Here is a 15,242-nt window from a genome sequence, read left to right as displayed (position 1 = left end):
ATGTGAGGGAGGGTTGGAAGTGGTGCATCCTAGGATGCTGGAGGACTGTAAATTGATTGTTTTATCTCCATGGAGCAGATTGACATCATCCTAACACAAAATAGGTACCACAGCCTAGAGGTAATTCTTGCCTGAAGTGGTGTAACTTTGAGATACTCAGAGGGCACTTGTCATGAGTTAACAAATTTTAATTTACAGACACTCATGTTTTACGTTCCCCTGGTATGGTCTAAGTGTAATGTGTAACGTCACCCTTAACCAAGACACTCAGAACCTGAGTGCACATACAAGTGCAGCTGGCTTCAGCACTTCTCTAAATGGCCATCCAGTTTTTCCATGAAAAAATAGAATTTTTTAGTCTATATAAAAACTGGGCTGAAAGGAAGCTGGTTTTGAAACACACCTCCCTGACTTGAAGGCTGGGTACATGTCATCAATATGTAGAATGCCCATATATGAGCAGTGGCAATAGTGCTACATCTCTGAAATCCTCCTCTCCCTACTACAGGCAAAAAGAAATATTACAAAAGAAAATATCTCAAGTGAAAATGTCAGGGGGAGAGCCTTTCATACTCCATCTTTTCCACTCTGCTGTATTTCCATAGGAGCTTGTCAAATCATGGGCCAGCTAAAGGTGAACCAAAAAAACCTTGACCTTTGTCAGTGAATTTTTGTTTGCCAAACCTATTTATGGCCTTAAAAGGGTACAAAGCTCTGTAGCCCTTGCTTTTCTTATACTTTGTATAGGCAAAGGCATAGGACAATGCCTATGGGCACCGAACTTGGCAGTTAAGTAAGAAACAATATACGTGCTTCAACTGCCTTGTTTCAAATTGTTTTCTATGGGTTGACTTCTGGATAGGTTATATGATCTTTGCTAGGCAAAACTTCTGCTGAAGGCAATAGGGATTGTGCCTGTGCAGGGTTTGTACAGGAATAGGTTTGTATAGAGGCTATGCAAATCTCAGATTTTAAAACCCCAAATTTAGGGAAAGTCCACATGTGGATTCAACTATGAACTTCAGAACTAGCCTCTTGTAATGGACTAAACAAAACATCAAGGGAATGGTGAAAGTCACATCAAGTTCTGAATTTCATGGCATTGGCCTCGCCACATAGTTGGATCAGGAATATTTTGGAATGATTTATTGAACAAGGTGTTTCAGATCACCTTTAGCAACAAGTAACAAAGAGATGGTTGAATAACCGGCAGTAAAGATTTGGGGTCAAGGATCAGAGAAAGAGAAATTACGTTCCAGTTTTTTTGTTACCTTCTTCTTCATATTCCTCTGCATTAAAATTAAAAAAGCAGCAAAATCAACAGCAAGCACGTAGACTAGAAAGAGTGACATGTTGATAAGAAGTACTGACAACAAAAGACCTTTTTTAGTATAGAGGGAAAGGATTTCAAAGATGTGTGGAGTTACGAGTTAGAGACAAAGCACAGAATCAGAGAATCATACAAAAGCAGAAAAATCATCATTGCCTAGAAGAGATTCTCTGCACTAAGCTTAAAAACAATTGCTTGAGCCACTTGGAGAGAAAATTTCTGACTCTGATCCAACATGCCCAGGTGTAAATCAAGAGCATCTCTAGTCTAGCCTGGAGGTCTAGTCAGCAGTATAAAACTGATGCAAGTAGGATCAGAATCATGTCAAGAGAATTTTTGCTTTGTCTGACTCCATAAAACTCCACCACCAATGTTCTCCAATGGGATAACTAAGCTGAATAAAATGTATCTTAAAAACAAAATTGCCTATGTTTCTCAAACCCTCAGACAAGTCCCTGCCACTACACAGTTGTGGAATCAATGGCTTCATCCATGTGCCATTTTGTGGATAACTCTAGCAGAATTGTTTCAGTAATGACCCTGTCACTTGATCTAACATCGAGAGGACATAAAAACAGTAGAAACCAAAAGTGAGAGTGGGTAAAATTGTCACACATTTAAATGGAAAGTTTTGAGTTGGGCTTTTCAGTGGAGTACTTCCAGGAGCTGCAATTTATGCCAAGTCAAGAAAAAAGTTGACTAAAATGGTCCAAATGTTGATTAAATATTAATAAAATCTTTACACTGTAGGGAAAGCTTTGGCCAGTTAAGGCCTGATGTCAATGGGAGGATTTCCATTGATGTTAGTGGGCTTTGGATCAAAAAGGAGCCACACTGAAATGAGAAAGGGTCCAGCATCTCCATTTGCTATATTAAGTCAAGTGTCTGACTACAATAAAGCAAAGCCTAGTCTGCTGACCATTGACGTTAGCCTGTAACACATATGAACACAAGCAAACATACAATCTAATATCATAACAAAACATAGAGTATGTTTGTTCAAGAGGTGCAAATATGACCTTGCACAGGAAGGGGGCACAAAACAGGCAGTTTCTGAGAAAGTGCATCTCCAAAACAAAAGAAATATGGAATTCTGTGATAAGAAGGGGTATTAGAAAGTGAAAAGGAATATGGGAAAAATTATATTACTGAATTGTATCCTTTGCATAGAGAATCAAGACTTAAAAGTATTTTAGAGGTTAAAAAGAATCAACTCAAAGGGGCTAAGACCAATAAAAATAAAAGTAGGAAAAAGAAAATATTGAGCAAATAATGTTGTAAACCAGTTAAAAAAATATCACCAGTAGATGGCAGTAGACCTGCAGGAACAAAAAGCAAAACAAGGCATCTCTGCACAGCAAAACAGAATCTGAATCTACTGCTAAAAGCTGACTTTAAACCTAAATTAGATATTCATCAGAAACTGGGTATTACAAGTTAGATTCCAGTATCATTATTTATGGAATATCACCTTATAAAATAAAAACAACATTCAACAAAAAATAAAACAGAAAATGACATTTTAAAATGTTGACATATCAGGTTGGCGTTTAAATAATTAGGCATGAGCAGATTCAAGACTTACCCTCTACCTGCTCCCTGTAGAGAAAAAGAGAAAGAGAAAGAGTTTGTTGAAACTGGATTTATATTTCCTCCACTCTGTGTTAATATGCTACTTTGAGCTATTAAGTAAAGTGCCACAGTTTTACTTGACATACATGAAACTTTCCCTTCTCCCTTTCCCCCTTCATTTTTAGGTTAATAAAATGACTGAAATTTTGAAGTACAGCTCTTGTCCTGCAAAGTCTGATTCACAGGTGTAAAATTATATGAATGTGTAGTCCCACTAATTTAAAGGAAGGACTCGCATCTATAAAATGACTCACATGGTTAAGTGTTTGCTGATAGGAAGTGTAGGTACTAAAAGTTTTCACTGGTAAAACCTACTTCTAAACGACGAGGTAAGTCCACATCAGCAATGGCAGAGACTCTGCAAGTTGTGCAGTCTCCTGGGTAAGAGTGATGCATGGTACTGGCACAGCTTCATTTGGCTTCTGGGGTGATAACAACTGGCTTCTTGCCAGTTCTAATCTTCACCCTCTCCTTACTGAAATTCTGTTTGGGGCACACTGAGCTCTTTTCCTTACTCTTGTTTAACAGAAAACTTTCAACCACTATTCCCTTAACTCATACCCTCCCCATACCTCTGCTTCTGTGTTCTGAACTTGGATTTGTAGGAATGCCAAGCAAGTCCATTAATTTTGGTGGTGTTATTTTGGACTTTCCATGGTGATTTATACCAAGATAGGTATGCCTACCACACTAGTCAACTTTCCCCAGCAAAAATATTGTGGGAGTTTGAGGCAGGGGAAGAAGGAAGGGATGCACTTGAATTTCCAGTGCCCAAGCCCCTAGGCCTCTTGCTATTGACTCTGATGGGCTCTGAACGCGTTTGTTTTTGGCAGCTGTAGGACACAGCCTTACGGCTTTGCAGGGAAACTCCATTTTAGCTTGCAATTGCCCCACTGAACAGATTAGTATGGAGACAGTCTCCTCTCTACTTACACGTCCTCGGTGTCAGACATGTTGGCAGTGGGTTTCTAAATGAAAAAGGAAAGCAAGAGACAAATTAGCAGCATCTCAGAACACTCCAAGACAAAAGCAGGTTGGCTGACATCTGAAGTTGAAAAGCGATGCATCTGGTGTCCTACAGAGCAGTAAATCCTCACTGCCACTATAATACAGTAAAGGCTTCAGCTGGTCAGATCAAATGAGGAGGAGTGGACTGGAAAAGAAAGTTACCTAAACAGATAGAGCCCATTAGCTTCCTAGGAGAACTCATTAGCTGCAAAATCTTCAGATCTGAACCTGGTATCATATGAGAAGCACCTCCAAAACTTCAGGGATGTTTGGAAAGAGGCCCAGCTTTATGTAATGGGTGCCAGATTGTCCTCTCCCACCTATTTGACACCTGTGTTAATACACAAAGTTCAGCAGCATTACTCATGGCACTGCTTTAGTGCAAGTGGGAGGCCCCCCCAGGTCCAAGGCATATATCACAGCTAGTGGAAAAAGGTAAAAAAATCATTGGCACTTAACTACAGTATTTGATTGCAGGAACCCCAAAATTGTCAAATACATTAATAAACGGGTAATGTCTGGCTTATAAAACTAGACGAATGGTGTGAACAATTCTTTGCTGACTCAGCTGAGAGATTGGTACTGCTGAAGTTCGCAGAAGAGATCTTTTGATTAATATTACTTGGCCATTTATGGTATTAATTACAACAGATACATCCTATGGTGGGCACTGAAATGCATCAAACAATGGCATGTCTAAAACAGCTCCCCCTGTTCTGGCTGTGCCTGAGTGCCTCATAATCTTTAGTGTTCTTATTCTCGTAACATCCCTGTAGGGACTTGTTGTTATTCCCATTTTACAGATGTGGAAGGGAGGCACAGAGTCTTGGTTATAGAGAGTCTGTGGCAGAAAAGGAATTTGATCCTACGTTCGCTTGGACCCAGGCCAATGGGGTCCTATCCCCCATTGGACCAGGGCAGAGAGGGTATAGGCAACGTAGTGGTGAAAAATACAGGGGTCAGAGGGGATGACTTAACTGGTCCTCTCTGGGCCTCAAACCCATGGGTCAGACTCTCAGCTGGTATAAATCAGAGATTGCTCCACTGACTTCAGCAGAGCCAGGCAAATTTAATCACATAAAGGGTTGGTCACCTCTATGATTTAAAGTGTGGGTGGCATTTCCTGTGCAAACTACAGAACTAGTAACACCACACACTGTTCTCTGTAGAGGCAGATGGGGATCTGACATCAGTAGAGCCATCTGATAGGTAGAAGCAGTGTCTCAGCAACCTATTTTTAAGGAGCTAACTGTCCCCTAGGTGGGGGCAGAGGGAACAGGGAAGGAGAGATTATAAACTGGTGAGGAGTGGACTTTCACTCAAACTCCCTCTAAATCCATGAAGGGTCTTAAATTAGAAAACAGGGCAGAGAATGCAAGCTGTGGCTTTCATGACTTCATTACTCAGCTGATATATGAGAGGTGTCTTGAAGGAGCAGGAAGACTGATTTAGGGCCAAAAGGAACAACTGCAGCTCAGAAGGTTTCTATTTCAGATGGTTATAATAATCCCATGGGCTCTGGCTCTCCCCTATAAGGGATCCTGTCCATCTCCCAACTATAACGCTGGACAACATGATAAATACCCCAACTAACTGATATAGATATACTACTACTGGTTAGAATTAAATCCAGTTATTTCTCTCTCTTTTGTGTTTTAGTTGCTTATCACCATGACAGCTGAGCACCTGTCACATAAAATCAATAATAGACCTTGTGTGGTTCATGGAGCCCCTAGCATTTCCCCAGTTCTGGGTTGAGATTCCTAGTTCCTAGCTCAGCTATAGGCTTCCTGAATCAGAACTTCTGTTGCTAAATTGTTCTTCTGTGTAATGAGGCAATAACACTCCCTTTCTCCCACCCTTTGTTTAACTGCTTCTTACTGGGCGAGTCTACACATTTATTAATGCGCCATAGTTACTGAGCATTAAGTTTAGTACTTGGATAACCAAGTACTAAATCAACGTGCAGTGACTCGTACTACTGCACAGTAGCACCAGGGCACAGGTTTTTAGTGACGCTTACTGTGCAGTAGCCTAATAACACTGTGCAGTAGCGTATTAGCCCGGATTTTGCCCAGCACACTACTGTGTAGTGTTATTAAACTACTGCGCAGTAAGTGTCTTGTGTAGATGCACCCACTATGTATTTGTATCCTGTCTGGAAAAAATGGGGGCCTTAGTTTTGGTGCAGGCTTCTTGGTATTACCATGGTTTAAATAAATCATTGTTTGCTCGTATGCTATTATTATTATTATGCTATTATTTGCTGCAATGGTCTCAACTTGCAGCAAAGGAAGTTTAGGTTGGATATTAGGAAGAATTTTCTCACTAGAAGGGTTGTGAAGCACTGAAATGGGTTAGCTAGAAAGGTAGTAGACTCTCTCTATCCTTGGAGGTTTTTAAGGCCTGGCTTGGCAAAGCCCTAGCTGGGATGATCTAGTTGGGGATGGTCGAGCTTTGAGCAGGAGGTTGGAGAAGATGACCTCCTGAGGTCCCTTCCAACCCTCATTTTCTATGATTCTATTAAGAGTACTACCCCATTTTATGGTATGGGGAAGTAGAGTCCTCGCAGAGAAAACTCTGGCTTATTGCAGTCTGTGAAAGCCTGCAATAAGCCTCTTCCAGTCTAGATGTTTGTCCTAAGAGATTGTGGGAATTTTGGTCAATCCCTCCATTCGGTTAGTCTCTGAATTTTGCTTTTTTTTAAAATCTGAACATAACAAATGATTTTGAGTTAAGTGCTCCCTTTGCTCTCACATGTTCGGTTCCATGGGAGTGAGAGTTGCATTAGTGGATCATCTTGAAAGAGAACCTTCGAATTCTCAGCGCACATTTATAAAAGTAATTTTTTCAGGACCAGGTTGAAGGCAAAAATACAGTGCAGTACCAGACTGTCCTGCTTTAAGGGCCTGCTCCATAGCTCCTTAAAAGTCTTTAAATGAGGCCCCACACAAATGGGCCTTCTTCTCATGAGTCCCAGAATGAGCTCATCCAGTTGCCATTTGGCCTCCACAACACTGCATATCAGGTGTTGTACTAGACACTTCCATACTTGTTGACAGCCCAAGGGCTGTGCCAGCCAACAGGATTCTGCAAGGCACATATCAGCAGGCCATGAAACAGGACTAGATGGCAAGCTCTACTGGGAAGGGTCTGCATATTTGTATCTGTTCGTAGCCCAAGGAGGCCTCAATTCTGACGGGGTCTCTGAGCACTAGGTAAAAATAATTAAATTAGATGATGACAGTGACAAAGAACATGACAAACACTGTGAACAAACCAACGGGCCAGAATTGATTTAAAAAATCCCCCAACTAGACCTGGACATAACATTTGAAAATGGCCCTTAGGCCAAATGTTCAATAAAGTGCATTAATCTTATCAACAGAAACTGGCACTTCATGGTCTTATACTGCTGCCCTCATCCAGGCTACCCCTTCAGGTAAGCTAGCCTTCCCTAAGAAAGGACAGCATGACTGAACACTTAATAGATCTCAAAGGAATCATTGAGAAGTGAGAGCCTTATTCAGTTTCCATTAAAGTCAATCACAAAACTTCTATTGGTAATAATAGTAGCCAAAGCACTGTAATCATCTGATGTGTTCATAATATTGAGGAAAGACTATTGTTTCACCGATTTTAGCTGTGTAGTTGCTTTGTTAATTAAAACAGTGACTAAATGAACCCACACTTACAACAAAATAGAGAGAGAGAAAGCAAACAATAAACAGCAATAATTTCTGCAGCTAATCTAAAGCCTAATCTGAGGCGCTGAAGTCAATGGAAAGACTCCAACTGGCTTTGGATCAGGCTACTGATGAAGACAACATTATCACAGATCTCACAAAACAAACACATCTAAATATGCAAACTGTTAGATGCTTGAGGCAGGAACTAGCTTTTATTTTGTTTGAAGAGTGCCCAGTAAAATGGGCCCTGATCTTTGCCTGAGCTTTGTGCACATGAAGAAGGAATTAGTAACAATACCCATTATTTGGAAATAAAACATATCCAACTTGCAGTCTGCCTTCTGAAACCTAATTATATCAAAGCAAGAAGTCAGGTAACAGTTTGATTTCAAGAACATAAATTCCAAATTGTTTCCTAACAGGTTCTATTTTATTTTCTTAGGCCCCAATATTTCTTTCCTAAGGAAACTGAGCTCTAAGATATCTGTACTTCCTTCACCATTCAGCCAGCAGAAGAATTAAGCGAGTATATTTATTTTATACTGTATATGAATGATGCGCCAGATATGGTTCTGAGTTCAATGAAAAAGGTCAATATTCCATCCCTAATCAGATTAAAGTTGACCAAGTAGACCATGATTCTGCCTAGTAAACTGTCTGCTTATGTCTTTTGCTCTGAACTATATATTCCATTTGGTCCACATCAGTTCTGTTCTTGGCTTAAGAAGCAGAGTTGCCATTTCTAAGGGAGCGTCTTAGCAGCTGAGAATGCACCCAACTGCCAGATGATCGATGGAATTCACTCCCTTCCACCTCGGAGGCCATCTATGAAAATAACCCCGCCATCAATCATTTTCTCTTCTTAGCAAGATGTGACCTGCCATACAAGGGATGCAAGGTAGTAAGATTATTAGAGAAAGGAGGAGAAAGAAAATGGACATGCATCGAAGATTAGCCCTGGCAGGAATAGCTGTCAGGCAAGATGGCTGGGTACAAGCTATCAAGCAGCAGCTGCCCACAGAGCCCTGGCAGGAGCCCCCGTACAGCTGACACATCTAATGAAGTTTCAGATGCATTTCCTACAAACTTCTCCTTCTCTCCCTCCTACCAGCGGAATTCTTCCTCTCCGAATTATTCACTAGTTTGGAAGATAAAGTGATTCTATAACTGGTGCCAGAAACCAACAAGCAAAGTGAAAACCCCATCCTATCCAAACCTCACACAGTTGTTATTATTCACCATTTGTACTGCAGAAGCACCTAGGAGCCACAGCCCTGAGCCAGGATCCCATGGTGCTAGGCGCTGTACAAATACAGAGCAAAAATGATGGCTCCTGCCCTCTAGGAGCCTATAACCTAAACAACCATAATCCTGGCTATTTGCACTCCTAGGGCATCCAGTCCACTTGATTCCCAGGCAGGATTTGCTAGGAAGAAGAAGAATTAAAAGAAAGAGAAATCAAAATCACAATCCCCTCTTTCCTGGCAAACCACCCCTTTTAATCGCTCATCATATGGACATCTACTCGCCCCAAAATGCTTGCAAATCTTTTGATTGTACTAGGGTTTATTTTTGCCCTGGAATTCAACACTGCTGCACTGGGGCAAAAAGTGACATGTACCACCAAAGCTTATCCTCTTCTGACCCCAAGAGCTGGGCATGATGCAGCTGTGTTCAGCTGTGACTGCCTTGCCATTGGCCTCAATTACAGCCCAGTGCATGGAGTATGTGCTCAGTGCCTGCCCTCTGACACCCTCCCTCCCCACAGCTTTCAGAGGTAATTAAAGTCCTGCTGCTTAAGGAGAAACACACACCAAACAGCCATCTGTGTAATAACAGTCCACATGGCCTTCAGAAGGAGGGAGGAGGCATGGGGGAGTCTGGAGGAATTCATGGTCATCAAGCAGCTTCACTCATTGAGCAAAAACAGTGAGAAAACGCATCTTAGGCTATGCCTGAGCTCACAGGTTTTTTGGTTTTGTTTTGTTTTTGTTTTTTTACAGATTTCCTTTATCACCGGCTATTTCACTTGCTTTCTTTGTGTGCTACCATCCGCAAGATGGCATCTGCTACAGGCAGTTAGATGGCCACTATGCTTTGATGCTGGAAACTTAGCTCACCCTCTGCAGCATCTAAAATGGCTTTAAGGTTTCTTTTGAACTTACCCAAATAACCATGGAACCCTTTAAGTGATTACCTGAATAACTTAGCCCCGGCCAGGTCCGAGCATCTTTGCTGGAATTCTCTTATGGGCGAGCGCAGAAAGTAGAGAGCACACAAAAGAAAACTTTTTTTTCTGCACCACCCTTCTTGCCCCCAACAATCTATTTCTGGACTATCTTGACTTCAAAGCATCCTTAGCAACACATAGTAGTACACGCCCAGCAGTCAGATCTCAAAGAGATACCTGCTATATTTCATGAGCTCACAACATCTTGGCATAACAGAAGAATCTTAGTTCTCTCTCTCTCTCTCTTACACACACACACACACTTTCTTTCTCGCTCTTTGTTTTTAAGAAGGGAGGGGTCTTCTTGACTTGCTCACATCATTTTTCCTTCCATCCCTTCCCAGTTCTCTTCTAAGACCTAATACTTAGCTTATCTAAGCCACTAGCCTACTCATCCTTTCTCCAGCTCCTCCTCTTGCCCTTCGATTTCCCTCTTGGAATGGCCAAGATACAGGATTTCTTCCCAATTTGCCCCTTTCCCCACAGTCTAAACTGTTTGCCACCTCTTTGGGCAGGGTACAAAACTGGTGGCAGTGCTTTAACCATTCATTCAGGCTTTACAGAGGGATTTGGTCACATTTTGTACTGTATAATTTATCATTCCTGGGAACCTCAAGGTCATGGAAGGTGTCATGTCATACAGTTCTCATTCACAAGGCCTTGGCTTTGGTGGGGACTTTTCCATGGTCCATATGAATCCCCATTATATCCCAGACCATCCACAGCTTCACGGACATTCCCAGGCCTGGAACAATGTCAACAAATCCACCTCCGAGTAGGATGGAGAAATAATACAATTGTTTCCCTCCATGGGGCCTTCACCTGAGTGCAAGGGTCATGAGGTTCAATCGGATCCATGTCCTAGAGTCATTCCATGCCCTGGACCCCACCATTTAGACCGAGCCCCCAAATCTGCTGCCCTTTTCCATTCATTCACAGAAGTAGCTCCTGCCTGACATCCTTCTTACCTGAGAGGAGGCAGCCAAGAGAAGTGCCGAGCCCCCCTGGTGAATGGGACAGGCTGCAGGATCTGCAGACTTTTCAAGGTGATTAAGCCCTCAAGTTATAGTGACATTTGATCTTCTGGAGAAGCTGATTGGCCATTAGGCCTGCAATGTCAGGAGGAGAAAAAGCAAGGCGGGGGAAGAAGGAAAAGGGCTGGGGGGGGGGAAAGGGCATACCAAGTATAGGAACAGCTGGAGGGACTGCATAGATTATGCTAAAATGGGAGGGACATGTTTGGAGAAAAAAACCAAAGGCTTAAGTTTCTATATTTATAACCCCACCAGGCAAGCAAAATTTATAGAGGAGTATCCAAGGAAAGAGCTATAGGCTTTTATGCAAGCGTGGAAGCATGGTTATCATAGAAACACGGTGCTCTTTGGCACGCAGTATTTAACTAGAGTCATCAACGGCCCATCATTTTTATCGTTTAAATGGTTATTCTTACCGCAATAGCCATTACTCCCTGGGCTAGTCTGAGAGACCTTCCATTGCCGTTCTAAAGATTTCAGTGCCTTTGTCTCTTGGGTGCAGTTATGATTTATGAAGGTAATGCAGCTGCTGGCACCCTTTGGGCTTAGGACTTCTCTCATTTCTACCTGCAAGAACTCTCTTGAAGTTAACAGGAGTCACAACAGTGAGTGTATAACATGTCAGAAACATGGTGCATGCATACATGCACACCACTGACATGCGATAGAAATGGCTTCTGGGGTCTACCAGCTGCTAGGGCCACATCAAGAGCCAAGGTAAGAGAATCTGGGGAATAGTAGGACCTGGTGGTAAAAGAACAGGCACAGAGAAAAGTATACAAGATTTGCTCTGTTATTAGAGCAGTCCTTGCAGTTCCTTCACTTGGCCGGTAGAGGTTTACAGTGCCTAACACAACTGTTTTCATGCCATCAGGCTTTACTTCCCCCATCCCCTCCCTCCCATCCATCTCCCCTTGGCAGGGATCCCCTGCAGCATAGTGCATGCCCTCCAGTGGGGCTGATGGCTTTACCAGCTTCTTTTGCTACGAGCCTGTAAGAGCAGAGAAAGCTGGTAGGTCAGAAGCCGTGGGGCAGCTTTTATTTTTGGCGTGCATCTCAGATCAATTCCTTCCCCTCCTCCCTTTCATTTGTAGGGAAGGAAGAGTCCAAACTAAGGATGCACAGGCAGGTTTCTAAGCACACGGCGCTGGGAGCAACAAGCTGCAGCCTGTAACCATCGCTCAGTGCTCACCAGGTAATGTACAAAAGCAAGAATCTCCTTTCGAGCTTTCATTCTTTGGCTGTCATTTTTTTTATTTCCCCTCCTCCAAAAATATATTGAAACAAGGCTCTTGTTAATTTGCTGGAGGGAAGGGAGATATTGCTACAAAGTGCAAAGGATTCACATGTGGCCCTCTGCGTTATTATCATATTTCATTCACAGGAGGGAAAGACAGAAGAAATGTAACTACTGCATGAACTGGGTTGGGAAAACCCATGCAAATGGGGAAGAGAGATGCACAAAGTATAAGACCACGTAGTGCTGGGGTTTTATTCCCCCTCTCAGCCACCGAAAGCACGAATGCAATGAACGCAATTTTACGTTGCATTTTCAACCTCATTAAGCATTTTTTGTTGATTTAGCAAGGTTGTTTTCACTATGCATTCTAACAGCTGACATTTCTCCAAGAAATACTGTAACTGATCAGCTGGAAAGAGCAGCTTGGATATAATGGAAGGGAATATAGAGCTTTCTTGTCCTTTTTATGTTAACAGTGTAACCTGCTTGGCAATGTATAAGGGAATGCATTTCCTAGTCTTGTTTCACTAACTGTCTGACTGTTATATCCCCTCTTTACTGCTGACATTGCATCTCAAGCTGTTCTTCAGGAAAGGAGTGCACTAGCAAAGCCATGCACAAAACTAAACTGTATAGTGCCTGCCCTCCCTCTGTCTTCTCTAGTTTTTCAAACTAGTACCTTGGAGGTAGAATGCGGCGGGGGAGGGAAACAAAGTGCAAGAGACAAAAACTGGTGTTACAATGGAGCAGATCTTAATCCTATGTAAATCAGAGCAACTCCACTATTTCAGCCAGTTGAAGATCTGACCCATTCGTCTTAAGCCATCTGTTGAAAACAAACCATGCAAAATTAAGAAGCTTCTGTGTGCCTCGTACTTTCTATGTGCTGTCTGCAAGACAGCAAGTGCCTTTCAGCTCACTTGAATCATAAAGATCTCCTTCTGCATGGCAGACAAGTGTGTGCTGTCAATTTAGATCACTGAATGGATAGCTAAAACTGAGTTTCTCTCTGCCTTGTATTTTGAATCACCTCTCTGCTTCAGACATCAGATTTCAATACCATACTTCCTCCTGCACATGTGTGCTATCTATGCCCTATGGCTTTGAAGATAGCTCCCAGTAGCTGAAAACTAGGATCTATGCAGCCTACTTATTCTAATCAACCTGGTTCAAACAACAGCCTTCCAGTGATTGTATCCAAACACATTAAGTCTGGGCCTGTCCGTAAACCGAATAAATAATACAGCTGCTTCATACACGATCTGGGTGGGTTTTGCATCATCTGCCTGTTGCACTCATCCTTTCTCTGCTTCATACATGGCTCATTTGCTCCATCAGTCATTTTCCTTCTTGGTGGATCTGTTCTTTCAGTCATCTTCCTTCTTGAAACATTGATGATATATTACACCCATCAACACCCAGCTTCATTAACCCCTCTTTGGGTATCTAAGGTGTTCATCTCATGCTACTTTCATAGCATCTCCAAGCCAAGCACTAGCTTTCCACTCTTACCATACTATACCTGTTTTGCATACAGTCTATTGTGTCCAGGCATCGTCTCTCTGAAGGATAGGTTATCTAATTCATGTGTTCCACATTTGCTGCACGATCATCTGGTCTTTGGTTCAGGTCTCATCTGTACCTTGCGTATCTTGCTGTTCTTCTCTTTGTAGATCAGCTCTGGTTTATATGCTAGTTCTGGTTCATAATCCTACTATTTTATGTTGAATATTTCCTTAATGCTTCACCCATCTGGTTCATATTTTATGCATGTAGTACGTGCCTGTTTCTCATTTCATGTCTTGATTCCACACATCTGGCTCATACATCACCTGTAGTATTTCTCCCATTGAACATCTCTCTCTTTTGCATATCATCCAAGTTCTGTTACCTGCCCATTTCCTCCTTGTTTCCACCATGTCTCCATATCTAGCATCCTTCTTGAACTGCCTACAATACATCTTATCCCTTATGCCACTGAGGAAGCACAGTTTGCTGTCAACAGCTTGTCCTCTATCTCCTGTTCTCTAGTAAAAGAATTCACCAAGTAATGGAGGAGAAGGAGGATTCATGTTTAATCTTACGATAGGACCTGGCTCTTAGGTTGATAGCAATAAGACTTAGTTAAATGATGTCATGGCAAGTATACTTGTGGTAAGTATGGCTTGTTCTGGTCTTCCATCGTATAAGTATCAGACACAGGTGTGTGTGTGTGTGTTTCAAGTGTGTATGTCTGATTCACAGACAATTTAGACAAAAAACATTATCCTGCATTTGCCAATTTTACAGAGAGTTTATTACATCTTTGTATAGCAGCCTGTTGCCAGGGTAGGAAGCCCACTACCAATGTTCAACATTTAATGGGAGCCAGTGCTTGGTATAGAAAGACCTGGGCAAAATACCCATTCAATTAACCTATAGAAATCATTGTCTGTACTTCCTTGTAATTGGGAGTGCTACCAAGGATAGCTGCTTTGGAATACCTATAGGGAATATATAGCATAGCATGCTTGCTTGTGAAAGAGAAGGAATCAAACTTCATGCATCTCCTCTTGGTTGACCACTGAAACTAATCATTCAGCACAGAAGAAATCCAGTGGTTTGAAACTTGCTGCACGTTCATATTTCTCTGTGTAGCTTTACAAACTGCAACAACACACCTTGGTTTGACAATGAGATTATTACATCCAGGATTATTTTAAGTAAAAATCAGCATTCAGTGTTTCCATGGACCACAGGAGCTAAAAGACTGAATCACACTTCACCAGTCACTCTCATCCTCTGTATTAATACTGCAGAAGCATAACTGGAAAAAAAAATCTATTTACAATCCTAGAGTCTTGAAATGTTCCCTGTTTTACAGGTTCAGGTCCATAATGCGGTTCTGGGAAAAGAATGGCTGAAAAATAAGTGTATTTTTAATGACCTGAGATTCTAAAAGGAAAGAATGAACTCATGATATAAAAAATACTGTATAATGTCTTCCTGTTTCTTTTGTACAACAGTGTATTCATATATAAAGCTATATGTGCAAATCAGATATTTTCTGATAAAATGCTCTCTTTCTTCAGAAAATGTC

At 41.8% G+C, this 15,242-nt stretch overlaps 2 protein-coding genes across 2 annotated transcripts in view; one reads left to right on the top strand and one right to left on the bottom strand.

Moving 5' to 3' along the window:
* The window catches only part of TNNT3 (troponin T3, fast skeletal type), a 45,138-nt gene extending 34,967 nt beyond the window's left edge, over window positions 1–10,171 (bottom strand). The window contains exons 1-4 of the mRNA XM_019551635.1: window positions 10,153–10,171; window positions 3,896–3,930; window positions 2,916–2,929; window positions 1,272–1,289 (exon numbers count right to left, since the gene is read on the bottom strand). Coding sequence (XP_019407180.1) covers window positions 1,272–1,289; window positions 2,916–2,929; window positions 3,896–3,915 — 52 coding nt within the window. The 5' untranslated portion in view covers window positions 3,916–3,930; window positions 10,153–10,171. The remainder of the gene's footprint in view (window positions 1–1,271; window positions 1,290–2,915; window positions 2,930–3,895; window positions 3,931–10,152) is intronic.
* A 1,749-nt stretch (window positions 10,172–11,920) lies between these two features.
* Window positions 11,921–15,242, top strand: part of LOC109321248 (proline-rich protein 33-like) — a 30,407-nt gene continuing 27,085 nt past the window's right edge. The window contains exon 1 of the mRNA XM_019551789.1: window positions 11,921–12,118. The gene's annotated coding sequence lies outside the window, so the exon portion shown is untranslated. The remainder of the gene's footprint in view (window positions 12,119–15,242) is intronic.

The sequence above is a fragment of the Crocodylus porosus genome, unplaced genomic scaffold, assembly GCF_001723895.1.
Source record: "Crocodylus porosus isolate Cpor-Errol unplaced genomic scaffold, CroPor_comp1, whole genome shotgun sequence".
In the NCBI taxonomy this organism is placed as follows: Eukaryota; Metazoa; Chordata; order Crocodylia; family Crocodylidae; genus Crocodylus; species Crocodylus porosus.
This window is presented reverse-complemented; position numbering and strand designations above follow the sequence as displayed.